Raw genomic sequence first — 25,435 nt, 5'->3', positions numbered from 1 at the left:
CAAATTCCTCGGGCACTTGGGGACCTTGCGGACAGGATGACCCTCCTTTTCTTGGGCTGCTGATTGGCCCGGACCAATCTCGGAGTGGGTTATGTCACGTGCCTACACAGGATATGATAAGATGTCTGTAGTTAGTCTACTCCGTACAATAAAGTACACTTCACTGCAGTTCTTTAGCTGTGCCGTAAGAGGAAACGAGAGAAAAGCCAGGTTCAGACATTTCATAGAGAAAGATCTACTACGGAGTAGGTTGAATACCGGTTATTCATACACACGTTCTCTATGCTGTGGATGAGTCGGTTGAATGAATAGTAGATGTAGTATCAATGGGAGGGAACCATGGACCACCCTCTCGAAAAGACAATTCGACAAGGCCCAGATCATACCATCAGGGTACCCAAGGAAGCAAATATAGACTCATGAGGTCACGCATCTCTCATGTGTCTGAACCAAATTCTTAACTATGGTTTTGGCATGGCAATATACAGGTAGGACACTACTAACTAAAAGATCGGTATATTATGGAGGGACTTCGGAAGAGACGACGAGAGAGACAAGATATCGCAGGCTCCTAACCACACTGCACCGCACACCGCCCTTGGGGGAAGATGCCGAAGATGCCCAGTCTTTCCGCCCTTGCCGGGCGCGCTTGGCGGCGCAGCTCCGAGCCCAGTCACGTCACGCTTTCCGCCAACTCTCGCCGACGACCACCTCACACATGACATCAACACACACACACGCATACTCGATCCCCTTCCACTCTGACACTCTACCTATCTATCTATCTATCTATCTTCTTCGAAGCTACCGATACTAGCCCGAATTCGACTTCGGTATCAACTACCTCTCCAACACCACAGCACCTACATTCCATCCGTACAAACCGTGATCGCTGCCCTCATGGCGCCGATTCGCCGCTACCTCCGAATCAGCAAATACACCGTGCTCGAGTGCCGGATCTACCTCGAGAAGCCCTCCGACATCCGATGGCTGCTCAGCAGCCGTGACCCCGTCCTGCAACGGATCTTTGCCGCCATTCGACCCTTGGTCCTGCCCAAGTTACGCGAAGAAAACGAGCGACTATTTGCCCGGAAGAAAGGCAAGCCCGTCAAGGATGTCATCGCAGAAGGTATGCCCCGGCTTTCGGCCGATGCAAGCGGAAGTCCTCTGGTTTTCGGCGGGGTTGGGAACAAGACTTGCTAACATCATGCCATGGGTGCAGATGACTTCGAAGTCGCCCTGTTCCTTCGCGAATCTCGAACACGCCACTCTCTTTTGACGCGGCACAAGGAGTTTGAACAAGACGCAAACAACGGCCAGAACAAGCTGCCAGATCAGGCGGGGGCCGATGGCACCGCCGGGGGTCATATTCTGGTCGAAAGCGATGACGAGAGTGACCTGCGGATGCAGGATATCCCCGAAGCTGGTGCGGTCGAAGAAGGCAATGCCGGAGGGAAACGTGCGCGAGCAACGGAGGAGCGGGACGAGTCCCCGAATGATCGACGCACTTCCAAACGGAGGAAAGAGGAGGATTCGATACCACAGATAGATGAGACCGAGGACAAGAAGATGCAGTTCAAAACAAACTATGAGGGGTTCAACATCTACGGCTGGGTGCTGTGTCTGCTCGTCACACGCAAAAGTGACGGGGTGACCGCGGCGCCTGGCTCCTCAGAGCCTGGTCGCCAGGCCCTGATGGAAGAATGGATTTCTACACAGGCTCAAGGTGACCTGATTGAGGACTGATTCTGAAGAATTGCTTGGACATGTGCGGGGTAGATGGGCCTATCGGTCGGTGATAGCCAGCGCTGACTCTCGGATCCGATGGTCGGCAGACCGAACGTGCAATCTCGTCCGCGTCGACTTTGCATAGCTGCAGGAGGCAAGTATGATGTGCAACCCTGCCTTGCAGACATCCCTGATCATGACCGTTATTGGGCAGAGTGGGATGATCTTGACTTCCATCTGGCATGGTAGCAGGCTCCACGGCATTCACTCAATGTCTGGATCTGCAGCCTCGAGGTCACCATGAAACACACCCCTGCACCCGTTTATGCGACAGAGACGGTAGTGCTACGTGCAATTTGTGGAGCTATCAGGCCATCTCTACCGTTGTCTACAATGCTCTCTGTGCAACCCGCGGTCTCAAGGTCCTGCATTTGATGGTCCTGCATTGTTTTAGTCTGTGCCACTCAGCTATGCGCGAGGCTTCTCACGGCCCAATTCGGCCATTCTCACCATGGCGTAGTTGATTCACCACACGTAGCGCCACAGATGGCGCTCTGGACGGAAACGAGTTGCGCGATGCTCGGTGACACTGCGCCAGATGCATCTGCAGGCCTGTAGTGCTGATTTAACTTCCGGCTTGCTGCATATGCCAAGATCCTGGCATGGACGCTCTCTTTGGACAGGGCAGTTCTTGCAATTTCCTTGGAAAACTATATCGACTCGTGATATAGACACAACCCAAACCGATATCAAGGCCTGAACGGAACGATGTTTGGCATTTCGGCAGCTGAGCGGAGTCCATGCTTAGCGTTTAGAGTAGCTTGCTGATAACAGCGTCGAAGCCTGACTCCGGGTGGACCCGAATTAATCCCGTTCCCTGTCTCCCCAACAGAAAAGTGGCGCAGAATCCTCCAAATTCGGCTCACCGTTTTCTTTCAAGATCGGAGAGGGGCCCTACAAGGAGGAGGGCTAAAACGACTTAGAGTAGTTTACGAGTCAATTCCAACGCCCAACGAAGTGCGGAGGCTTTCTTCCATTATTGTTCTATGGCGGCTCCGATGGGGCCTGCGGGATGGGGATTCAAGCCCAATCCTCGATACCAGCCTTGACGGTCGTACAAGTTCAACAGGAATTACCGAATCGCGACGTCAAGGAATGGGGACAGTCGGCTTCTTGTTCAGCAATCGGGCTACCCCAACCTGTACGTGCACCAGAATAGCGACTATCCAACCGATCATTGGTGTAGACATACACCGCATGCGCGCGCTCGCGCAGGAAGAGACAGCGGTAGTGGACCATCGGTTGCAATTGAAACCCACGATGTGCTTGGCGGCTGGGACCGCTTCACGATGGACTGGTGGCTAGCGGGATTTGCATCATAATTAGTGGCCTTTTAGCCCGCGATTAGCGGGCGTTGGTTGGGAGGGGGTTCGAAATGGATCCATATCAATTCGTCGAAACCACCCCGAATCTTCTCGCCTCTCTAGACATCTGCCCCTCGTTTCCTGCTAATTAAAGAGCGGTGAACCGTGGAATGGAAAGACTTCTGGAAGGGCGGGTACCATTCCATGAAGCGGAGACAATTCTCTGTCTGACTGAGGTTGATCTTCACCGCTGGAGATGGATTGCGATCGTGGTCCCTCGCCTCCATCGGCTGCGGATCCTGACCACACCGACATTGATTGATCCTTAAAGATGAATAAACCTTAGAGGGAGATTGAGGTTCGGGAGGGGGGGGTTGATCGACCGAGTGTGTCTCGCAGTCAGTACCCCGTACTCGGCGCTGCATAAATTCTAATTAGGATTGTCAGAGCTGCAGCGAGGTGCATAGTACCTGCATTAAGCAGGTGATTGACTGGCGAAAGGCGCCAATCACTCATCGGCAAAGATACGGGCAGTGCAGGTGAGACAGAGACAGGGACAGAGACAGGGAGACTGATGAGTTCACCTCGTTAGAGTGTCGGGATGGCAAAGAAGCACAAGACGGAGACGGGCTCAGCTTCCTGGCGGGAGGTTTAGTGATCAGTCTAGTCTAGTTTAGTCTATCCACTTCGGGACAGGCACAGAGGGCACATGATCACCACTTCACAGCCAGACTATGACCGATCAAGAAAGCTAGAGAATTCCGATCTACCCACATTGCTATGATAGGAAATGAAGCGCCAAATTGAAGACCACCAGGAACGACAATCGCAATTCGATGTCTTTTTCAGTCAACCCTCCGACCACCAAAAAGCGCTAATTACACATACCCGAGGAGATGATGATTGACCATGATTGACCATGATTGACCATGATTTACACTGCCTCCGCAATCCGCAAGGCCATTGCTGCTGCTGCTGCTGCTGCTGCTGCTGCATGTTGTTCCCACTTTTTTTTTTGCCAACGGCGCGGAATGAACAGTGGGGAATCTCATTTCCTTCACTTGGAACCATTACTCCACCCGTACCAGAGTATCTGTAATTTTTTTGGTTTCGGGACGGTCAGTTTGCCATGTGTTCGTTCCATCGCCTTCCAGGGTTTCAGAGCCGACGATAATAATCCATCATGAATCATTGGGCATGTCGGAAGCCCAGGGAAGGTCTGGGTTTCGTCGTGGTCGCATGAGAGCTTCGAATCAGGGTCCATCTTCAGCCTTTCTGACTCGGAACACGGCGGATATAGGTTTCCACTGGGAGTTTTGCGTCAGTTGTTCATCATCGTGATTAATACCATCATCATCATCATCATCAACATGAATCTCATGGACCAGAACCGAAATATCCATCGGAGTCGCCAATGCCCACTCCGAAATACCCGCTGCGACAGACAGAGCAGAAGAACGCCATCCTCGTAACAGCATAGATCCATGCATGGTCTCCCCAGCGCACACGCTACAAGTCCTCCACGGCACTAGGTCGATTATAGACTCCGACCTACTGTGAATTTAGACTACCAACTCATATATCCACTAGGAGGGTCGGAGAGTGGTTTTAGGCGCCCGCCCTAAGTTAGCCCGAGTACGGGAAGCATTAACTTATCAGTCATCTCTCTAGCAGTTATTGATCAGATACGTACGTACTGTCCAAGTTATCTGCGTATCCTGCGGGATCGATTGGTGTGAGCTCTCATCATCAGTACTCCGTAGTAGATGGTAGATTGACGTGCAGGATCGTCATCCCTCCCTCCCTCCCTTCCCTCCCGACCACAACCGTCTTGCTCTTCAACCTGCAGGTGATCCCGTCCGCCCATTTCTTTGTGCTAGACTATATGTAGAGTACAATATAAGCTGCAGCAATGAGCTGCAGTCCATCAATCATGTTTAGTCTCGTTCGAACCACCCTGCCCTGCTCCCCCTGGACTTGGGATGTCACGCTAAGAAGCACACAGCGCACTGCAAATCAAGTGAGAGTAGTAGTTGTAGTAGTCCCCCGTAGTCCTCCGTGAAGACGACGGTTTTTAATCTGATCAGGGCCAGGGAAGGCAAATTGCACTGGAACCAGGTTTGGTTGCATTGCATAAGGTCTGCAGGACCGACTTGATTTCCCAGGTACTGTACGGAGTACACCATGGTAGATTCAGCATTGCGAGGATACCATGAACCCGAGGCGTGCCTGTTACCTACAGTTTTTCTTCATCCTGCCTTGATCCGGTCAGGACAGGTCAGGCCAGGTCAGCCAGTCACTTGAAAACGAGCTCTGCCTACTGGCATCTACGTTATCTCCCCTTCCACCATGCCCTCACCTAAGCTAAGTAGTCCTCAATGACATGTCTCGAGAACTCGAAATCAAGCAAGTTACGTTACCCAATTCATTGCGAAGATACTAAGTCAAAAGCAAAGCGCCAAGCCAAACCCAAACCCCCCAAAGATAGATAACCAGATGAACCGACCACACAAGAAACCACCAGAAATAGTAACCCGCCCTATTTGTTCGCCCCCCCCCCCCCTCTCTCCCCCATCCGTCAGATTTAGACTTGAGACACTATTGATAATTATAGAGAAATAGGCCATAGCCATGACAAGGAAATCCTGGGGGAAGTGAGAGAGACAGCTCACCTAGTGTTCGTATTAGTGTTAGTGTTAGTGTTAGTATTAGTTTTTGCAAAAAGAGTTGTTGCTGTTGGGTAAGTACCAGTACTGTAGGTACGTAGTGACAGGCGACAGGCGATAGGACAGGTCTTAATCGCATAATAATCCTTCAGGTTCAGCCGCCGCCGCCGCCGCCCCTCCTTCTACTATGTACGTACCCCGGGAGCTCGGATAATACGAGGTGTCTGGAGACAGTGGACAGGGGACGTTGTACCTATGTACTCCATAGTCACGTAACTAGCATTAGGTTCGTGAGATTTGTTTTAGTCCCGTTCCTGGATGCAAGGAGGCTTGTTCGTTTAGCAGGTTTTTTACTTTATTGTTGTGCGTGTGTGCGAGGGAGATGAATCGAAAAAACAGGAACTGTGTTTTGGGTATGCGTTGGGGATATGATGGGATGGGATAGAGGGGAAACAAACTACTGACTCGCGACAATGTATGGAGTCTTCCTCGCTACGTACTTCGTAGCTGCAAATGCGGCTGCTACAATAAGTGGGTGGTTGGTTGGTTCAAGTTGTAACTCGTACCTTACTAAGTGGTGGTGCCCCTGAAACGATGCGCGGCAAGCCACGACTAAACCGTTTTCGGTACGGCTACTCCGTGCACTGCAGCAACTTTCGCCTCCCCCTGGCCCGATGAAACGACCTGTCATTATGACTCGCTCTCCTGTCTCGCTCTCTCTTGCTGCTTGCATGGTTTACAGTCACGAACCCATCTTATCTGTCTTCGCGTCAGTCTCTCACCCCTGACTAGGGCTGCAAGGACGGGGAACCGGTCTCGGAGACAGCTCGACTACTCATGCACAGTGGTTCAGCTATCCACCATCCACAATTCATATCTGTTATGCAGTCATTCTTATAGTTGGGTACTTTTGCTTACCACCTCGACAATCATAATCGAGATTGCGATGCTTACTGCGGGCGTGACGTCGGACTTCGCAGTCGGAAGGCTGCAAGAAACACAGGAAACTCCAGCCAGGTTGTACTGCCGTAAGCAAGAAGGCAGAAGGCCTGCCAACCAAGGTCTGAGGATTCGATGAGGATTGTGTGGATGTGGCTTGGGCAATCGGACGACTAAGATAGAGCTGATGGACAAGAAACGACGGTAAACCCGGACCCGGCACTCTGGCTGGGGCTAGGATCTTCCTCTTGAAGTACTACTATGTAAGTACAGTACGGCCGTGTGTGAGAGATCACACGCAGGAAACAACGAAAAAAAAGCAGGCTGCCTCGCGCAACAGCCGCAAGTTAGTGGAAGGAGGTGGGGGGAAATCGCTTGGAGATTCCATACTGTTTCCCCAACTTTGCTTCTTCCATTGCAGCTTTTTTTTTCTTGTCATTTCTTGTCCACTGCGAACACTAAACCCCATCCAAACCCGAAAGGATCTACGAACTGGCACGTGTCGTTATGGTAGGAGACTCAGGACTAGCCCCCAATCCCGTAAGCCTATCATACGCAAATCAGGGATTGAGGTTGCCTGAGCGCGAGGGCGCGAGCATGCGCATATATCCTGGTCATACTCCAGTATAGCTGTGGAGTGCGGTCGGCCGTGGTGCCTTATCGTTCATTTCGTGATGATGAGGTTGAGTCATCGCAACGACCGGCCGGTAATTATTTCTTCACGATTTCCTATCGACTAGGTAATTTACGTAACTGGGGCTTAATAACGGCTAGGGCCAATGAGCGTTTTGTCCTTATTCAAGGGCAGAAGAAGAAGAGGGAAGCGCGAAGTCGATACACAGTAAGTACTAGGTAAATTCTCTCGGACCCAGCGCTGGTCGAAGGTGGTGGAAGAAGTTAAAAACAAAAGAGCAAGAGATAGACATCCCCCACGGCTTGGAACATGGCGGAAGGACATTAAAAGGCGAACAATATTGATTGACATGCGGCAGAAACTCACCTCAGCAAGGAGGGTGGGTCGTTCGTGGGTGCCTCTTTTTCTCCTTTGCCCTACTGCCTTCCAGAAAATGATCGATTCGGTGGGTGTCAGCCAGCCTGGAGGTCGGTTTCGATTTCCCTTTTGTTTGATGTAAATGTTGTTTTCTGTTGGGTCGCATGGAAGATTTTTCGACTTCCTTTTTCCTTTCGTACAGTACCAGAGGTCACAAAGCCATTGACTTCGTGTCCCTTACTGCATCTGTCTGTCTGTCTGTCTGTCTGTCTGTCTGTCTGTCTGGGCTTGTCTGTTTGTATCGGTCGGGTACCTCCGACACATTCATTTGGTTTGAGACTGAACCAGAACCCAGACTTTCTGCAACAGCCTTGGGGAGTCTGGGACTGATGATGATGATTAAGCTCTCACTACGCAATCTCATGCGAAGTCAATCAACAATGAAACCTGCAGAGCAAGTTTGAAAAAGGGGGAGGCGAAAAACAAAAACCCCCTCCCTCCCAGTCCTTAGTAACGTAGTGCTGCAAACCCCGGGCAGCCGAAAGTGGGACAGGGAGAGACGGAGAGAGGAGACGGAGAAGAACTTCTAGAAAATTTCCGTGGGATTTCCTGAATGGGGGTGGTTTCCCCATCGGAATTCCCATCTGCTTCCCATCTGGCATCCCACCCGGTATGGCACTAGTGTAAGAACCGTCAGATTCTGACGTAGTTCGGTTTCTTCCCTTCTGTCCGAGTGGAGCTCAGCTCCTGTTCCCGACAGGGGGTACGTCCTTAATATTATTGACTTGGGGGTATTTTTTCCCTTGATTTTGTTTTTTTTTTTTTTTTTTGCGTTCGATTTTCTTACCTGGCGCGCGCTGTTGTTGAACGCCAATCATTCTTAGTCGGTGTTTTTTTCTCGCCCAGATAGAATTTAAAAAAGAAAATCAAAAACAAAATTATTGCAGATAAAAATATTTTTTTTAAAAAAGAAAAAAGAAAGGAAAAATAACACCGCGACAGAGCAAGATTCAAGTGTATATATTAGGCACCTTCGAACCTCGCTTTTGAGACTTCCCTTTCCTCTTCCTTCCTAGACTTCAAAGATCTTGAAACTATTCAAAGAATCATCACCACTACCAATCCACTACTATCGCTGCGCAGACACTCCCCATCTTCTGCCTCAACACCACCACCATCAACCATCTCGACTACCATCTCCACACCTACTCTCAACAACTACATCACAATGCCTTCCATCGGTGGTACCTCTCAATTCCCTCCCTGCCCTGGCCCTCCGCCAAAGGGACCTCTTCCCCCGCTCCCCAAGTAAACAATGGGTGTACCATCTCGATATGAACTTGACGACCGATTGATTCGGACCGGTTCCTCTCCATCGCATCTGCTCCGCCTTGATGAATATCTCGATCGAGCGGGCCGGTTCGAATCGCTCATGATATGGGAGCTGCACCCTTTGGCATGGATATGACGATTTCGTTTTTGGGACTCGCACTACGGCTTTTTACCACATACGCCTTTTATTCGACACGCTTCAATACCACCTCATTCTATCTTCAACCCCCCCTCTTCATTATCTTTCGGGATCTTACCTATTCTGGGATTACGCGACAGCATCTGAACCGATTCTCTCCTGTTGCCGAGATATTCACTTCTCCACCCAAGACGATCTTCCTGGAGACGAGCGCAGGCGCTCTGCTCCAATTTCCTCTATCAGCAATTGCGCTTTGGTTGTTGCGACATCAACACATCATCACTCACGGTTTCACGGTGCCCTTACGTGTCCGGTGGACCGAGCAGCGGACCCTGCCGCCTGAATTACCGAACCTGCAACTGTTGCCAAACGGAAGGCCATGTGTCTCATCTGGACCTTGGCGGGTCACTCGGTAAACTCGTGGGTTCCAAAATCGGCAGCCTTGTCAGTCACCGTGGACTGGGCAGTCAGTCAGCATTTCCACCAGCAACCCCGCAAGAGTCGGTGACGACACGACTCCCGCCCGCTCGGGTTCCCATGTGAGATAGTAGTAGTCTCGGATCCTGCCTGGATTTGCCGGGACTGACCCCTCCTCTCACACCAACCACTGTTGATGTCAATGCGCTGATCCGTGTGGTGATGTTCACCATCATGCATTGCTATTGGCGGATGGGATCACTTTGCATCTCAGCCTACATTTTAATCATCGGGGGAATTTTTCTTTTTCTTTTTCTTTTTCTTTTTTTTTTCTCTCATTCGACCCAATCCTCTTGTATCATCTTGATTCCTTATCTTCGTCTTTCGGAGGGTCTGAGCTTTTCATCTTTGATTCCACGTGCATGTATAATAGACTTAATATACCCACCAGCATATCGCATCTTAACTGCGCGCGCGCGATTTGACATCGCTAATGAGATTGACCATACTTATTACTACTTTTGACACCTGGAACATGCTGTTGTAAACCAGTGTAAATCCCGCATTGTAAGACGACACAGTCCTATTGGTCGTGTGGTAAGTGTGGTGAACGGGCTGTTCCCTTGCGTTGATTGAGGATCGACGGACAGATGCTCGGCCGGACAGGGATCATGATACCATAGCTGAGGGAAGCAGCCCTGCCCTCCTTCCTTCTATCTGTTTCCCCCGCTTCCCAAGCGACGATCTGAAACCAGCCAAAAGCGGAGTTATGACTCAAACGACCGAGCGGATGACGAAGGTGATGATTATGATCACCATTACGAGATCATGATCCTGACTGGGTGCGTGACAGACAGTTGGGGCCTTGTCGGAAAGCTGAGGGCAACTTGGAACTGGTACCTTTTTTTTTTGTTTTTACCGTGTATTTTCTTTTTCCCATGGCGGCGTCTCAAATTCAATAGTCGCGCAGGCGAACATCCCTCCCTAGCTCTCCCGAGGTGGCGTGCCTTGAGCGCTCCTGATACGGTGATGGTCTGTAGGGAGGGGAGAGGGGAGGGGGGAGGGGGAAGCTGTTCATCAGGCTGAGAGTACTTAGTCTTGCACTGTCCTTGTTCCGGCTTATGGTCATAATAGTTATGTTTATTATCGCTATAATTGATACTGAACTGAGTCACTCATGACATCCACAACGTCGAATGAGCTAATCTAACCCACCTGCACTATTTATTGGCATGCATATGTATGGCATGGGTCCGAGAGCCGTCGATGATCTGAATAGGGCAACCTGACGATGTAATCATGATAAGCTACAGTCACTGCCCGGAGGCTGTTACTCAGCCCAGAAGTGTAAAAAACCCACGATGGCAGGCACTGCAGGCAGCATCTACTTCCCTCCAGTACGTAGTCCACACTTCTGGACCAAGTTTACTCCAGTTCCTTGGTTGCGAACAACAAGAGGCGGGGGGAGAGTTGGTTGAACCGTTGCTATAACGTCCTGTGGCCTTGTTTTCCGGACTGGGGAATCTTCCACCCTAACCTATTTGATTCTTTTCTCGAGTCGACCACGTCCCATGTCCACGACACAACCACCACCACCACATACTAAGTCTAAATGGTGCGTGCCTAGCCCGGCAAGTCCGATCGCAGGTCAACTGACCCGACCTGAATCCTGACCCTGGCACTTGAACGCGGGGACCTGAAGGGGAGGGGGGTACTGTACCTGATCCGGTTTAACGCCACTTCGACTGTACTAGACTCCTGGTAGAGTTCCCTCCCCCTCCTTCAACAATGCCCACAGTCTCTCAACCATAATCCACTTACTCTCTCCCACACCCCTCCTTGAACAAACTGCGGCCCAGGCACGTTCCACTTCCTACCCGCACTCTGCTCCATTGCAAAACGGATATCATGCCATCGCCATGTGCTCCAATGTATGGACGGGAATGGAAATTGAGTTTTCCTTGATCGGGAGTCCCTGGATGTTACCCCCTCTAGGTACTACGTGTGGATGTTTACCTAGGGTATATGGAAAATGGGAGGAGGAGAGCCCAAAAAAAAAAAAAAAAAAAAAAAAAAAGCCGGAAATCAATCCCTCCTCTCACGTTCTCTTCTTACGTCTTCCTCTTCCTTAAGCGCTCCGAACTAGAAAAGAAGCGCCACTGCGTTGATGCGTTGTTGCCCTGCGGCTCGTCGATTCAGGAAGTGTGGGTGGTTCGTTGCAATTTCCCATACAGAGGATTTGCATTGCCAGGGCAGGAAGCAGCTTAGGATGTCCTGTACACTACTATCAACTAACCAACTTACTCCTTACTTCCTACGTAGTAATTTCTTTTGCCGTGGGATACTATCGATCGCCTGGGGAAGAGAGTTGGGATTGTCATACTCATATCGCCAGACGAGTGGGTGATGGGGTCCGGTGTCTATCTTGTGCTGGGTGCTTATCATTCGATCGTCGTTCCTGCCAACGCCCCCTTTCCCCCCTCCTCCGATGGCGTCTTTATCGATAAGTGTTTGACATTACCAGGTTGCGCCAAGAGAGGGAGATGAGGTGCTCGCGTCGTGGGCTTCAATTACCGGGTTTCTGCGGCCTGATTGTGCCTTTGAATCAATGATCTGATCACCGGGCTCCATGTTTCGTTGTCTTATCGAGTTTATCATGGGGGCACTATGCGAAGAGAGGCCCCGATAACGCCATATTGAAACCGTACTTAATCTACTTGAGATGGTAGTCGAGGCTGATCATGCACAGTACTCATGTATCTCCCCTCCCCCACTTCTTTACTTGTGACAATCTCACCTTCGTGGATCGTCTTGGATGCTCGATAAGTTAGTGGTAACGAGTAGATGAGCACGGCATGTCAGTAGCTGCCTCAGGCACACATCCGCAACCCCACCCGACAGCTCATCGATGCCTGAGGCTGGGGATCGTGCAGGATATGGAATTCTGCACGTGATCGGCCGCGATCAACAAGTCCGATGCACCTTTGCACCACCACCACAACAGCTCGTCTGGACGATCCATCGGCACGCGCGTGAAGCCTCCGGAAGATACGATGGTGCTAGAACTCCATGTTTGGGGGCCGGCATTCTCCCTGCCGTCCATCGATGCGCAATGTCTGGCGACCATTGCCTATCTGTCTCTCGCCCTACCCAAGGACGCGTGGGTGCTCGTCGCAAGTAGCGATCCCTCGGTGTCTCCAACAAGTGAGTCGTCCGGGCTTCCCCCAAGGCGTCAAAGATTTCGAGAGGACCTTACTAATATATTGCTTGTCGCAAATAGATGAACTCCCTGCCCTTCGAAACGGCAACACCTGGGTCTCCCGCTTCCGCAACATAGTCGACTATCTCCGCCAATACTCCGCGGGCGATTGGGATCTGGATGCCGAATTGGCCGGACTCGATCGCGCGGACAGTATCGCGTACGTTTTGATCCCCACCCCCCACCACCTGACCAAAACTCTGAAGCGCGAATAGATTCACCTCCTTCCTCGACACGCAATTCCCCCCTCTCCTCGCCCTCTCCCTCTACGTCACCAGCCAGAACTACTACAACTCCGTCCTCCCCGCCTACTCCTCGCAGATCCTCACCTGGCCCTCGACCTGGCTCATCCCCCCGCAGATCCGCGCCGCCGCCAAGCGCGCCTCCGACCACCTCGGCCTCTCGTCGCTGGACCTGGTCGCCCTGGAGGAGGACCGCAAGCGCGAACACTCGGCCGCCGTCGCCGCGGGGCGCCTCCCGGCCTCCCTCCCGCTCCCCAAAGCCGCCCCCACGATCACCTCGGGCCTGGCCACGACCCACCGCTTCCGCATGGAGGCGGTCACAGCGGCGGCCTTCGAGCCCCTCGCGGCGATGCTGCAGCCGGCCCAGAAGAACTACCTGCTCGGCGGGGACCGCCCCACGAGCGTCGACTGTCTCCTGCTCGGGTACGCGAGCCTCGCGGCGCTGGGGCCGGAGAGTCTGCAGGAGGCGTGGCTCGGGGAGGCGCTGCGGCAGAAGGCGCCGCGGGTGGTGGAGTGGGTGCGGCGCATGCAGCGCGAGGCCGGGCTGGCCAGCCTACCGTGGCGGAAGCCCGAGCGACCCCGCTGGGTCACGGTGGGCAACACCCTGTGGAACACGGTGGCGGACGCGACGCCCATCTGGCGGGATATCCGCGCCAACACCCGCATGCGCGAGATCGCGCACTCCCAGGAGGCGGATCTGTCCGGGGAGGAGCGCACCGCGTTGGCCGAGTATGTCACGGGGTATAAGAAGGATGTCTGGTTGTCGGTGGCGGTGGTCGTGGGCGGGGTCGCGGCGCTGGTGGGTTATATGGCGCATGTGGGGTTGTTGGGCGGTGGGGAAGGGGATGAGGAATTTGAGGAGGAGGACGAAGACGAGGAGGTGGAGGTGGTGCAGCCTGAGTTGCCGGTGAGTCTGAATGCGACGGACTTCTTGGGGTCGTTGTCGTTTTAGTTAGGGGTGGGTTGTGCTGTGTACATGTACGATAGTTTGGTTGGTCGATCTAGAATTGAATCGAGTCACCGTTCGAGTGGATGTTTATGATGTCTGGTTCTTGTACGAGACACGGCTTCTCCAGGTAAAGGGTGCACTTGCACTGCCTGTACAGCCTGCAGTGCGTAGAGTTATGCCGCATTTGGACAGACCACCACTGCCATCAGTCCAGCTCTGATCTATAGGCTTGCTAGTATGGATCTAGCATGGATACCATCCAACGGACCGATCCAATGCTCATAGCGAGCACACTCCGTATCAGCCACGAAGTACATGACTGTAACTCGCAAGCCATCGATATACTGCATGGCCCCGCTGATAAACCTTCTTATCCACCACCTCTCCTTCTCTGTTCCATCTAGCACGGGGATATAGATACATCGAGATCATCCCAATGCAGTAGCAGACTAGAACCCAATACCCCCGGTAGAGTCAGACCCCACCGCCCCCGAGTATCCAAACGTGTATCTTCATCTCCAGCATACCCAAATCTGAACAGAACCATACATCCACAACCCCAACTCATAGGAAGTAGTAGTAATACAGGGCACCAAGGAAGCACCTCCCTATCACACCATCAACCACAGTAAACGCAACTGTACAGTACAAATCCACCCCTCCCCTCACCCCTCTCCCCACACCATATACCATATACCCGCCCCATCCCCTCAATCAACAAAGAAACCCAAACCCAGCCCGCATCCCCCTCAAGAAAACCCACTCACCAACTCCGCCACCACGCGCACCGTCTCGGCAATGCGCTCCTCCCCCACAAACGGCGCACAATGACCACACTCGATCTCGCGGACGACCCACTCCCGCCCCGTCGCCGCCATCATCGCATACTGCGCCTCGCGGGGCACGGCGCGATCCGCGGCCGTCACCACAAACGCCAACCCGGTCGTCTGTGTCTGTGTCTGTGTCTCTGCCTCCGCCTCTACCTCCGCCCACGCCGGCGCCGGCTGCGGGGAGGTAAACGCCCGCGTCGCGTGCGGCCGGAGATACGTCTCGAGAGCTGCCTCCGGAGAATTCCCCCGGGCCTCAGGCAGGAAATTTCCCACCGGGTCGTCGGGGTAGTTGAGTTGCGGGGCGGGCTGGGTTCTCCGCCGTGAGGGTGTTAGCCACTTTCCCTGATAAACCCTCTCCATCCGGTATAATAGTTTCAGGGTTGGCTGGGGCTGGGACTGGGACTGGGGCTGGGACCGTTGCCGGGGCTAGGGTTTACGCACCGTATCCAACAGAATCCACGGGGGCAGCGCACCGCCCTGCAACCCGGCACAGCTCACCCCCTCGGGCACGAGGAACGCCGCCACGAAGATCATGCCCACCACGCCGCCGGGCTTTCCGGCCCGGTGGCGCGCGGCTTTGCTCAGGCCGGACGCCGCGGCCGCGCCCGGCATCCCGGCGTAGGAGTGCATCATGAGGATGACCTCGCGGGCTTGGGATTCGATGAGCGTGAGGAGGCGGGTGCGGATGGCGGTTGTGTCGGTTTGGACGTCGGCGGTTGCTGTTGCTGTTGCTGGGTCCCTCGGGTTGGGGTTGGGGTTCGGGTTGGGGTCCAGGGACGGGTAGGGGATGTGCTCGACGGGGAGGGCGGTGGTTTCGGTCAGGGTGGAGAGGAAGGGTTCGTAGAAGGCTGGGGTGAGCCAGGCGCCGGGGATGAAGGCTATTATTGGGGACATTTTTGGGGGGGGGTTTGGGTGTGGATGTTTTGGGTGTTATGTCTGGTCTGGTCTGGCTATTGTGGTGAGGGATTGGGGACTGCAGTGGGATGCTGCTTTTTCCAAGGTGGGAGGGGGGCTGGTGGGAGTATGATATGTGAGGGTTGGGGAAGGGGGGGTAACTGTACTGTACTCGGTGAGTATGATAAGAGGGATGCGGGGTCTTGGAAAAGGTGAATTGGGCGTGGTCGATGGTTTATGTATGTGATACTGGTAGCGTAGTGGAGTGTGGATGGGGCTGTAGGCCCTATTCTAGTGCTAACTACCCCCTCGCTCTCTAGGTGCAGCCTATGATCATGATATCGGTAGCTTGGGGATGATGTAAAGTAGGTAGTTAGCTGAGATGGTCTAAATTCGACCCCCGCAGCTTAGCTTCAATCCTAGTCTGGTTGAGTTTTACGCTTCGGGAATCGTGCTTACGGCGCCGGCCATGACTGCTGAGCTCTCCTGCCAATGGTAGAGGTTTATCTATTGTGCGTGGGGGAGCTTGAGGGTTGTTTGGTTAAAGGAGTGGTCTACTTGAGATGCAGTGTGGAAGGGGGTTTGGGGAGAGAGAGAGAAAGAGGCGGAGGGTTCATTTAAATACCCGAATCAGTTACTTAGCGACTAGTATGAAAACACCCATCTTTGCAGAGTAAGTTCATATTGTAGAAAGTAGTACAATACAGTAATAACAACCCGAAATCAGCATATGATACAGATCCATCCCCTTATCGAAACAGAGTCCAGTGACCAGCTAAATAGCGATTGACAGCATCCCGTCATGTCAGACAGAACAGGTATAGTACATCGTAGGGTAGGTTGTGTTGGTTGTATGCGACCAGCGCTGTTGTTGTTGTTGTTGTTGCTGCTGCACCTCGACAATCGCAGACTGTCATGAGTACTGCATGCAGCAGGCAGTTGCGGCATTCGTGCTTCCGCGTAGGCGAAATGCAGAAGCGAGCAAATAAAGGAGTGACATGACATGACATGATGCGGCGTGAGATGGCATAATCGGAACACAACTCCCCAAAGTCCGGTAGGAAACACCTAACACCAAAACTAGCAAAAAGGGCAGCGGAAAGAAATCAAGAACAAGATGTCGAGGTAGCCAGAAGCACAGAGCCTAGGAAAGATAGCCCTAGTTCTGGTTGCTGACAGACAAGGGTCGCACCCGGGCAACCCCCTCGCAAGCGATGTATCCGAGCAAAACACCAAAACCCGAGATATGGCACAAGTGATGTACAGTACAGCAAAAGAAATAATGAAACATGCAGGCGATTATCCGGAACAACAATTCCAATGTGGACGGACGGCATGGACAGCGGAGAACGAAGGCGACAGACACAATGCACCATGGTCAAGGGGGCAGGTGCACAGTTGCGGTGACGGAGAGTCCAGAATGGCGAGAGTAAGCATCATCGGTCGGTCGAGAACGAAACAGACGCCGTCGATCGGTCCGCCTCACTTTGTGGGAGATTGAAGCCGCGCGGATAACCCGCGGTCCCGGCGACAAATTGCCCCAAGCCGAACCCTCCAGCAAGCGAACTGCCCAGCAGTGCTTCGGAGGAGGCTGTTCTTTGTCCCGAGGTACCCAAGACGATACTTTCACTTCCACCGTTGCTTATCCCAGTCGGAAGGTCTCGTCTCATCGTAGATTTGTCCTCCCTGGTTGTGAATGATGACGGGAGCTTGTGTTCGACGGGGACCAGCATGCGAGCCTAATTCGGGGGCTTGGTGGTTAGTTCTCGATGCAAGAAGAGCAACGGAGATAAGATCTAGACATACCTCGCATGTCCGTCACCACAACACCGTTCCCGCTGCTGCCACTGCTGGACAGAGAGGAGGTCGAGTCGCTGACTTTGTGAGGCATCTTGTTGGAATTGGAATTGTACACGAGATTGAATTTGGGGGAAGTAGATGAAGTGATTGGAGTGGATAGTATGAGAAGTGGCGGATTCAAGTGGAAGTACTGGGAAATATATGTACGCTGGTTGATCTGTGGCTGAGCAAGGCACAATAACCAGGAGAACGATGAGGCGCACGCAGGTAGGGAGATCACAAGGTAGTGAAGGATGAGAGATAGAGCGAAGAGAAACTCAGAAGTGATGTAGTTTGCTGTAGATGTGGTGTAGTGTAGTGAATAGCTGTAGTAGTTGGTTGAAAAAACAAGACGGATGAAAGGCAGGACAATGGGGGCCTTTTGTATGTTTCCCTCCCCACGGTAGCAGAAGAAGTATAAGTGATCGGGAAATAGACAGAAACCAATCTGGACTGGGGGCCTGGAGCAATGCCAAAAACGGATCCCAATCGAATCTCGAATCGTTTCCCCCGGGTTTTACGAACCCAGGAAGAAAGGGCAGCAGATCGGTCATCTTGCAGAGCGACTAGTAGGAAGAAGCTCCGGGGCCGCCTGGCCTGCTCCATCGCCCATCATCCTCCATCCATGCTGTATGCACTGTATCTACGCTTTACGAAGCATCGTCGATCCCCAGTTCCCAATCCAGACGTCATGACCCGAAACCAACCAACAGAGAATCGGATGTCTGGAATCCCCATCGAAGCGTCCAGGCTCCACCGTGCTGCCTGCCCAGGCTGCCAGGGGCAAACCGAGCCCGAATGGGGACGAGGCAGCAAACCGGATGATTCGTCACTTGAAGCACCCGGCGAAAGGGCGGTTTCAGGGACCGACCCATTGGGTTCGACAGCTAACCTAAGCATAGCCCAGGAGGTGAGTGTGAGTAAGGGTAAATGAGAGTGAGCCTTATTGCCCGGGCACCAGCCACACTTGTGTTAGACAGGAGTCCTGAGCACCGCCTGATTCTGAGTTGTACCCCCTTTTGCTACCCAGTGCCAGTGCCTGGGCATAGGGACGATGCTGTGGCGCGGATGGAGGCTGAGACAGTCTGCTGTCCAACAGATAACGTTACTGTGTGAACTGGGTCCACGGTGTGGTGCTGGTCTGGCCTTACCTGTCGTGGTCACGGGAGGGCGACCAACCCCAGCAGATGACCGTATAGAACAGACAGAAAGACAATATGATTGGTGCTAGCGACGTTTTCAAGCGGTCAATTACAGCTCATAACAGCTACTCTCTCGGTCACATGATCGAAGAAACAGTCGCAGAGCAACTGGCCGTTTAGTCAGACTCCCACCGACCAAAATAGTAACACCGCCTTCCGGATACCTACCTACCTACCTACCTACCTACCTACCTACCTGCCCAGTGGTCTGGCCAGCTTCACATCGCATCATCAGAATCCTCATCATGATTATCCCCATCTCCACGGCTGATGCTACCCAGCTACCTGAGTGACGGTGAGGGGATCGTCGTCCCCTCCCATCTCCCAGACAAATGACAATAGTGATGCTGTTCTCATACAATTTCCGCGGGCCTTTTCACCCGGATACCTCAACCAGGTCTGGCAGCCGTGCGCCCATTCTAGCTTTCCATAGTTTGCGCGATTATCACCTACTTCGTACTCATAGTTTCGGAGTCCAAGCTACTATCTGATTATTCGGTCATCTTCCCAAACGGGCTACATCGCTGGTGGCCATACTCTGCAATACTGGAAAGGACCACTGGAAAGGTCCGGTGCAAACCGAACGTTAATGCTACTTCTCCAACGGGCTGGCCGTTTCTGCGGTGTAGCGTGCAATGTATGTACAGTACTTGTACCACCTTACCTTGCAGTCACTAGAAATTGAATACTTAGCGCTATCATACAATAGAACCAAAATCCGGACGATAGTTAGCCACCGGCACGGGAAGACATACACATGGGTTAGACCAGCTAGCTACTAGGTAGCTAGCTCAGTAGCTCAAGCTAGCAAGCTACGCAGCACCTCCCCTCCCCTCCCCGCCCCCATTGCTCTGAAGGTGTACCTAAAATAGGCCCCGAAACCCAACCGGGCCCCCGCCATAGACAACCAGACCTAGACTAAGTGCTGTACTGTACAGTACAGCTTCGCCTAGCTAATACTCTCTGAGCAACGCGAATCATGACGACCCTGGAGCACGTACGGTACTTTGTGTGGTTGGGGATCAAGAAGAGCCCGGGCCTGATTCATACTAGTAGTTGGTTAGTAGCCATGCCTTCTACATAGTAACCAACTACTACTCGATATCAGATGATCCCATGCCCCCATGCCATACCCCCTGGGCCTTCCTCCCCTATGTGACCTCACCGCTATCTTGACGGACGCTAACTTATGCTATGCCCACGCTTTTGTCCGGGACAAGACGGATGTCCTGCCTGCTCGCGCCGGACTTAGAGTCTTGCGCAGTGTACTCCCTAGAGATGAACGTATCTTTGTCCGCGTAAGTTGGGACCAACTAACGAACTACTAAACTACTACCCCGACCCAGGGACGGAACCCTCGACACCGCCAGATGGAAGGGAAAACAGCCCGTGCTCCGGGGCTGGCATATCATTGACCAAGATGGAGGCAGGGACGTGTCACAGCTCCTGATTCTCGCTGTAAGGTAGATGGGTCGGGAAAGAAAGAAAGACAGGTTCCCCCCCTGCGCAACTGCCAACTGTACCTGCGTTCAAGATCGTTTTCCCTTTCCTCCATGAATGGAGACGGACGGGATTATCTAATTCCTGAGTCATCGGGGCCTGCGCGGCCACTTCAGCTCCAGGCTCCGGCCGGGCTAGACTCGAAAGGGGTTGGACTATTTGTGCCCGCGGCGGGGCCGGGGCTAGCATTGCCAGGCGGAGAGTGAGGCTGCACGGTTTGGGTGGACTGGTTGGTTGGCGGGTTCGGTCACGGGTGGTGATGCACTCGAATCATGGATATTGATGATTATGGTGATGACGACGATGCGTATGTATCTACTCCGTAGGTACTGTACGTACCTTTTTTTTTCTTTGTCGAGACAAGGCTTCGGTTAGCGGCATGCTGTCTGGAGGCAGACACTGTGGTGGCCTGGTTAGGCTACCTAGATGCGTTACGGTCATGCTCTTGGGTTCTACTTGTGTGGTCCACGGTGCTGTTTGGGCAGGTACGGAGACTGTTCTTGTGTGCATAAATGCGACAGCGTTGCCGCGTGCTTTGTCATCAATGCACACTGTGCGGTTCCCAGGGGCAAGGCATGTCTCCTACCCAAACAACCTCCTATCCCACCGAGCAAGGCGGTGTTGACACCGAGGTAGATTTATCTGTATGACCCTCTGTTTCATTACAAGTGAGCGGATACCAGGGTGAAAGCCAGTGTCAAGGGGCCATTACTGTGATTGTTGCGAGAACAAAGCCCATGTTTCACCGTATCTCATCTTGAGACGTACGTCTAAGATGCGTAACCTCCAGTGCTTATTGATGAGCCCACTCAGACACCTCCTACTGAGCAACACGGTGGCTTACCAGTTCCAGCTCAGCAAGAACGAAATGAGCTGGGCGGGTAAGCCATCTCTCCTTCCGATGCCTGAATGCCAAAGTTGTTGTTGGAGAGCTTCTTGCCAGGCAAAGACTTCTCATCCATCTTGTCCTTTTTCTCTCGCTTCGACTGCCAATGGCACGGCAACCGAGCTCGCTTTCTCTCTGGTTCTGGGCCTAAACATGCCGTTGGACTAAAAGCCATTTCCCAGCCCGGTTGCAGGCATCCATACTTTACCTGTCTGTTGTATGTCCAAGATCGAGAACGATACGACCGGGTTTGGGGGGCCCTTTTGTATCATGATCATGGTTGCGGATACAATATATATCCCGCATACATGTCTACACGTGCACACGATGGTAAGCATACCCCTCTGGCTATGGCAGGAAGGGGTAAGAGATTACGGTTAAGGTAGTTCTTGCGAGGGCCAGTGGCTTAGATCATTCCCTATGAGAATAGTATGCAATATGACATGAACAAGATAGAGTTAGTTGGTCTAAATCATACTCCACATACAGGCTACAGTCAACAATACAATGACAGCGGACCAAGAACAGATAAACACAATAGAATCAAGAATTGCTCTACACATTTCAATAAAAAAGAAAAGTGAGAGTAATGGAGAAAAAGAAGAAAAAACTTGATTTATGAACTGTTTCTGCGCCGGAACCTATAAACACTGCCTCACTCACACTCTCTTTCAAACCCCTGTCTCTTCCTAATCATATCCAACCTCACTCCGGCAAACACCCTCTCACTCATAATCCCTCAGGTACCGACCGGGCAAATCCACATCCCACATCGGTCGCTCCACTACGGCAACCTCAAGGAACCCTTCTCCCGCATCCTCGTTCTCTTCTTCTTCCGATGACGACGATAGCGCATCCCCGCTACCAGCGTGGTAGGTACTACCGCTCCCCAGGGGCACGATACCCAACAGATCACGGTACTTGTAGGTATGCCACCAGCGACGCGCGGGGAGGGTCTTACTGATAGCGGACCCGTCCTCTGCGCTGCCGGAAGCCAGGACGATCTGCTTGCTCGGGGCGGAGGGCGAGCCGACGACGTCGTGGGCCGCGTTGGCGGCCAGCAGCTTGTCCTGTCGACCGCCGAGCGAGACGCGCTTCATCGGGGTGCTGGTCTCGATGGCCTGGCGCTCGCGACGGAGTCGCGCCAAGGCGACCTCGTTCCGGGCAGTGCGCTCCTCTTCGTCTTCTTCGTCCTCGTCCTCGTCCTCGTTGTTGTGGCCACGCGGCCGGGATGCTACCCTTTCTAGAGAGATCTCCTCGGCGTTGTTGTCATCATTACCAACGATCTTGCGCATCTTGGTGCCGAAGAAGATGTCGGATTGGGCGAGGGACATGCGGTCTCCGGCACCGCTGTTGGGTTTCTTGGTGGTGCGGGCGGCGGTCGAGTCATCCTCGGTGGGGTCGCGTTTGCGTTTTTGGTTGTTATTGTTGTTGGCTGTGGTGAGTTGGGTATTTTGGTTCTTAGTGTTGTCCTTGTTCGGGGTGGAGGTCGTGTTGTTGGTGGAGGTGTTGGTGATGGCAGGGATGTCGGCGGCGGCGGTGAGTTCCTCGGGAGAAGGGAAGTCCTGGTTGAGATCGAACATCCACAGCCAGGAGGTGCCGTAGAGCCAGAGCCGTTCCCGGGTCTTGGACAGATCCCACACGCAGCCCATGGCGCGGTCCTTGACGCCCCGGAACTCGGCGGGGAGGAAGGCCTTGGGGTTGCGGCGCGACCAGTCGGAGAGTTTGCCCTCCGCGGCGTCGAACTCGACGAGCTGGTGTTCGCTCGTCAGAGCCATGAGCCGGGTTTCGCTGCTGCCGCTCTTCGTCTTGTTATCGGCGTCGCCGTTGGTCAGAAGCTTGGTCTTAGCGAGGTTGGCCGGTCGGAAGGAGAGGAGAACAACGCCCGATTTGAGACGCGGGATCGGTGACTCGGCGGCCGCATACTTCCACCGCTCGCCTTCGATGACGGGCGATTCGTCTTCGTCGTCCGAATCCTCGTCGTCGGATCCAGCGCTAGGCTTCTTCGAGGCCGCCTCGTCAGCTTGCTCCAGCACCCAGGTGTCGACACAGCCAGAAAGATCGCCCGAGGCGACAACGTTGCTATCGTGGGAGAACACAACGCAGCGGACCGTTCGCTCGTATTCACCGAGGGTGCCGTGGGAGGCTTTCTCAAAGCGAAGGTGGCGCGAAGCCCGGTTGAGCTTGACAAGCTGGGGCAGGATCTGGGGCTTTTCTTGGGCGGTAGGAGCGGGTTGGATTCGGGCAAGGTAGAGAGCGCTGTTGGGGCGAACGACACAGAGCCACCGGCTGTCGGGAGACACGGTCACCACGCGGGCTCCATCCTCTGCGAGCACTTGGGGCACATCCAACTTCTGGACTCGGAGAGTGCCCTTCTCGTCACCCTTGCGGCGACGCACGGCGAAGACCTTGATAGTAGAAATGGTGGCGACAACCAGAATCTTTCCATCCGCGGATAGCATAGCCGAGGTGATGTTCTCTTCGCCCTGCCATGCTGTTAGACACATAAAACCAGAAGGCTTGGACAGAGAGTCTTCGTTCGTACCTGAATCAAAACCTTGCCAACCAAGCGATGCCGTTGTCCGTCAGGGATCTCATGCGACACGGGGCCACGCAGCATGCGCCAGATGCTGACCTCGCGATCCCAGAAGCTCATGACCAGTCGGGACGAAGGCGACGAAGCAAGCTGGGGTATTTGAGGCAAGCTGGACAGCTTTCTGTGATGTTCCTTGCCGAACTCGCGCAGTGGAAGGACAACGGGGGTAGCGTCGGGTCCTGTTGCTCAATATCAGCCAACCGAGATACATAGTGAACAGAACGATGGATGGGGACAAAGCCTACCTCCAGACACGACGATACTGATATCTCTCGTCTCGTAGACAGCAAAGGTCTTGACATCATGCGTATGGTAGCGACGGTGCATGACCTCCACCCAGCGAGCCCTCTTGTCGTTCTTCTCCCCATCCTTCTTCCGGTAGACGACCGTCCGCTGGTCGGCACCACCACTGACAACAGTATCTCCATTCGCGCTCACTGCGACATCCAACGTATCCGCCAGATGACCTTGTATCCGCTGGATAAGGGCGTAGTTCTTGGCATCCCAGAAGCGGATCTCACCCGCCGAATCGCCCGACACAATCGTCCCATCCGGGAGACACTTGACAGACCAGACGAGCAGCTCCTTCGTCCCGCCGGCGGGCCCCTTACCGAGCGAGATCGTGCGCAGCAGCTGGCCATTGCGAATATCAAACAGGCGGATCGAGCTGTCCGCATACCCGGCCACGATTGTGTTCCGGTTCTGGAAGGTGACGCTGAGCACGCGCGACCGCTTGGTCGACGGGCGCATCAGCCGCAAGAACTGGAGCTCCCCATCAGCGGTGGACAGGATCACGATCGACCCGTCCGCGCAGCCGGCCGCCAGGTGCTGGCCCGTATACTCGCCTTCGGCGGGGCCGCTGGCCGCTCCCTTCCGCGACGAGGCCTGCCAGCGCGGCTGCGCCGCCAGACACCAGATCTCGCCGTAGTTGCCGCTCGAGTGGCGCAGCGGCCGCCCTTGCTCCAGATCCCACTCCGTCACCGCGGTCGAGTACCCGATGCTGAACAGGCGCAGCTTGCCCGGCAGCTTGGTGCCCTCCGGCCCGGGCTCCTGGGGGTCCTGCGTCCACACCAGGCCCTCGATGCTCCGGTCCTTGCCGCCCCGCAGCACCGTCTCCTGGAACCAGGCGCCGCGCAGCGGGTTCCAGATCTCGATGTCACCGTTGGCGCGTCCGATCGCCAGTCGCAGCGTCGGCACACCCCGGCCGGCGAGTTCGGCGGAAGGAGGGTGCGAGAAGGCGAGCGCATTGATCGCTTGCGGATTGTAGGGGACGAAACGACAGCGGTGGATATCCATGGTTGCGATTTCTTCTTGTTTCCCGGAAGTCTCTTCAAGGGTCGGTCTTTCCTTGCGGTATTTGGGGAAGGTCTCGTTCTCAGTATGCGTGTTATTTCCTTCGCGATTCGTATAAAGCCTGCGACGCGGCGTTTCTTTCGTGTCTCAATTTCCGATCAAATTGGGGGGGGTCGCCGCAGGATTTTGAGGAAGACGGAGGATTTCCTTTTCTCTCGTTGATGATATACAAAACGAAATATGCCCGGCTCAACTTGTAGAGCCCGACCGCTTAAGCAATCATTTCCAAAAGTGGACCGTATGGGATTTCTGATTGAAAGGTGGAGGTGAGGTTGACGAGCCGGAGTCGAGACTTTTTTTTCGCTGGCG

General features: G+C 53.7%; 7 protein-coding genes across 7 annotated transcripts; 3 read left to right on the top strand and 4 right to left on the bottom strand.

The window, feature by feature from the left end:
- Positions 1 to 900: 900 nt before the first annotated feature.
- BO66DRAFT_407014 (uncharacterized protein) lies at positions 901 to 1,746 on the top strand (the record flags this gene model as incomplete). The annotated part of the gene is made up of 2 exons (XM_025649033.1): positions 901 to 1,129; positions 1,223 to 1,746. 2 exons carry the CDS (start codon positions 901 to 903, stop codon positions 1,744 to 1,746), a joined length of 753 nt encoding a protein of 250 aa, XP_025508977.1.
- A 2,342-nt stretch (positions 1,747 to 4,088) lies between these two features.
- On the bottom strand, positions 4,089 to 4,592 carry BO66DRAFT_387092 (uncharacterized protein). The gene has a single exon (XM_025646219.1). It carries the CDS (start codon positions 4,580 to 4,582, stop codon positions 4,346 to 4,348), a length of 237 nt encoding a protein of 78 aa, XP_025508976.1. The 5' UTR covers positions 4,583 to 4,592; the 3' UTR covers positions 4,089 to 4,345.
- Positions 4,593 to 12,629: 8,037 nt separating this feature from the next.
- BO66DRAFT_396806 (uncharacterized protein) lies at positions 12,630 to 14,082 on the top strand (the record flags this gene model as incomplete). Its single annotated transcript, XM_025648564.1, has 4 exons — positions 12,630 to 12,780; positions 12,857 to 12,995; positions 13,051 to 13,984; positions 14,065 to 14,082. The coding sequence occupies 4 exons, from the start codon at positions 12,630 to 12,632 to the stop codon at positions 14,080 to 14,082; spliced, it is 1,242 nt and encodes a 413-aa protein (XP_025508975.1).
- A 929-nt stretch (positions 14,083 to 15,011) lies between these two features.
- On the bottom strand, positions 15,012 to 15,870 carry BO66DRAFT_387090 (uncharacterized protein). The gene has a single exon (XM_025646218.1). The coding sequence runs from the start codon at positions 15,748 to 15,750 to the stop codon at positions 15,283 to 15,285; it is 468 nt and encodes a 155-aa protein (XP_025508974.1). The 5' UTR covers positions 15,751 to 15,870; the 3' UTR covers positions 15,012 to 15,282.
- Positions 15,871 to 17,376: 1,506 nt separating this feature from the next.
- On the bottom strand, positions 17,377 to 17,641 carry BO66DRAFT_310448 (uncharacterized protein; the record flags this gene model as incomplete). The annotated part of the gene is made up of 2 exons (XM_025643287.1): positions 17,377 to 17,489; positions 17,557 to 17,641. The coding sequence occupies 2 exons, from the start codon at positions 17,639 to 17,641 to the stop codon at positions 17,377 to 17,379; spliced, it is 198 nt and encodes a 65-aa protein (XP_025508973.1).
- A 130-nt stretch (positions 17,642 to 17,771) lies between these two features.
- Positions 17,772 to 18,618, top strand: BO66DRAFT_1082 (uncharacterized protein). The gene has a single exon (XM_025641804.1). It carries the CDS (start codon positions 18,059 to 18,061, stop codon positions 18,521 to 18,523), a length of 465 nt encoding a protein of 154 aa, XP_025508972.1. The 5' UTR covers positions 17,772 to 18,058; the 3' UTR covers positions 18,524 to 18,618.
- A 3,180-nt stretch (positions 18,619 to 21,798) lies between these two features.
- Positions 21,799 to 25,398, bottom strand: ura7 (small subunit rRNA maturation protein UTP4). The gene is made up of 3 exons (XM_025645075.1): positions 24,019 to 25,398; positions 23,723 to 23,952; positions 21,799 to 23,663 (listed from the first exon to the last, which is right to left on the bottom strand). Exons 1-3 carry the CDS (start codon positions 25,067 to 25,069, stop codon positions 21,903 to 21,905), a joined length of 3,042 nt encoding a protein of 1,013 aa, XP_025508971.1. The 5' UTR covers positions 25,070 to 25,398; the 3' UTR covers positions 21,799 to 21,902.
- Between the last annotated feature and the right edge of the window lie 37 nt (positions 25,399 to 25,435).

Source organism: Aspergillus aculeatinus, assembly GCF_003184765.1.
Source record: "Aspergillus aculeatinus CBS 121060 unplaced genomic scaffold BO66scaffold_1, whole genome shotgun sequence".
NCBI lineage: Eukaryota > Fungi > Ascomycota > Eurotiomycetes > Eurotiales > Aspergillaceae > Aspergillus > Aspergillus aculeatinus.
Note: the sequence above shows the minus strand (reverse complement) of the source record. Positions and strands in the feature narration are given on the sequence as shown.

What these genes read in the sequence shown, in the direction of transcription:
- BO66DRAFT_1082 (XM_025641804.1), top strand. Translation starts at nt 18,059, where the DNA reads ATGCCAAAAACGGATCCCAATCGAATCTCGAATCGTTTCCCCCGGGTT.
- BO66DRAFT_387090 (XM_025646218.1), bottom strand. Translation starts at nt 15,750, where the DNA reads ATGTCCCCAATAATAGCCTTCATCCCCGGCGCCTGGCTCACCCCAGCC.
- ura7 (XM_025645075.1), bottom strand. Translation starts at nt 25,069, where the DNA reads ATGGATATCCACCGCTGTCGTTTCGTCCCCTACAATCCGCAAGCGATC. An exon ending in CAGTATCGTCGTGTCTGGAG is followed by an intron (nt 23,953 to 24,018) that starts GTAGGCTTTGTC and finishes ATTGAGCAACAG; the next exon opens with GACCCGACGCTACCCCCGTT. An exon ending in TTGGCAAGGTTTTGATTCAG is followed by an intron (nt 23,664 to 23,722) that starts GTACGAACGAAG and finishes ACAGCATGGCAG; the next exon opens with GGCGAAGAGAACATCACCTC.
- BO66DRAFT_387092 (XM_025646219.1), bottom strand. Translation starts at nt 4,582, where the DNA reads ATGCATGGATCTATGCTGTTACGAGGATGGCGTTCTTCTGCTCTGTCT.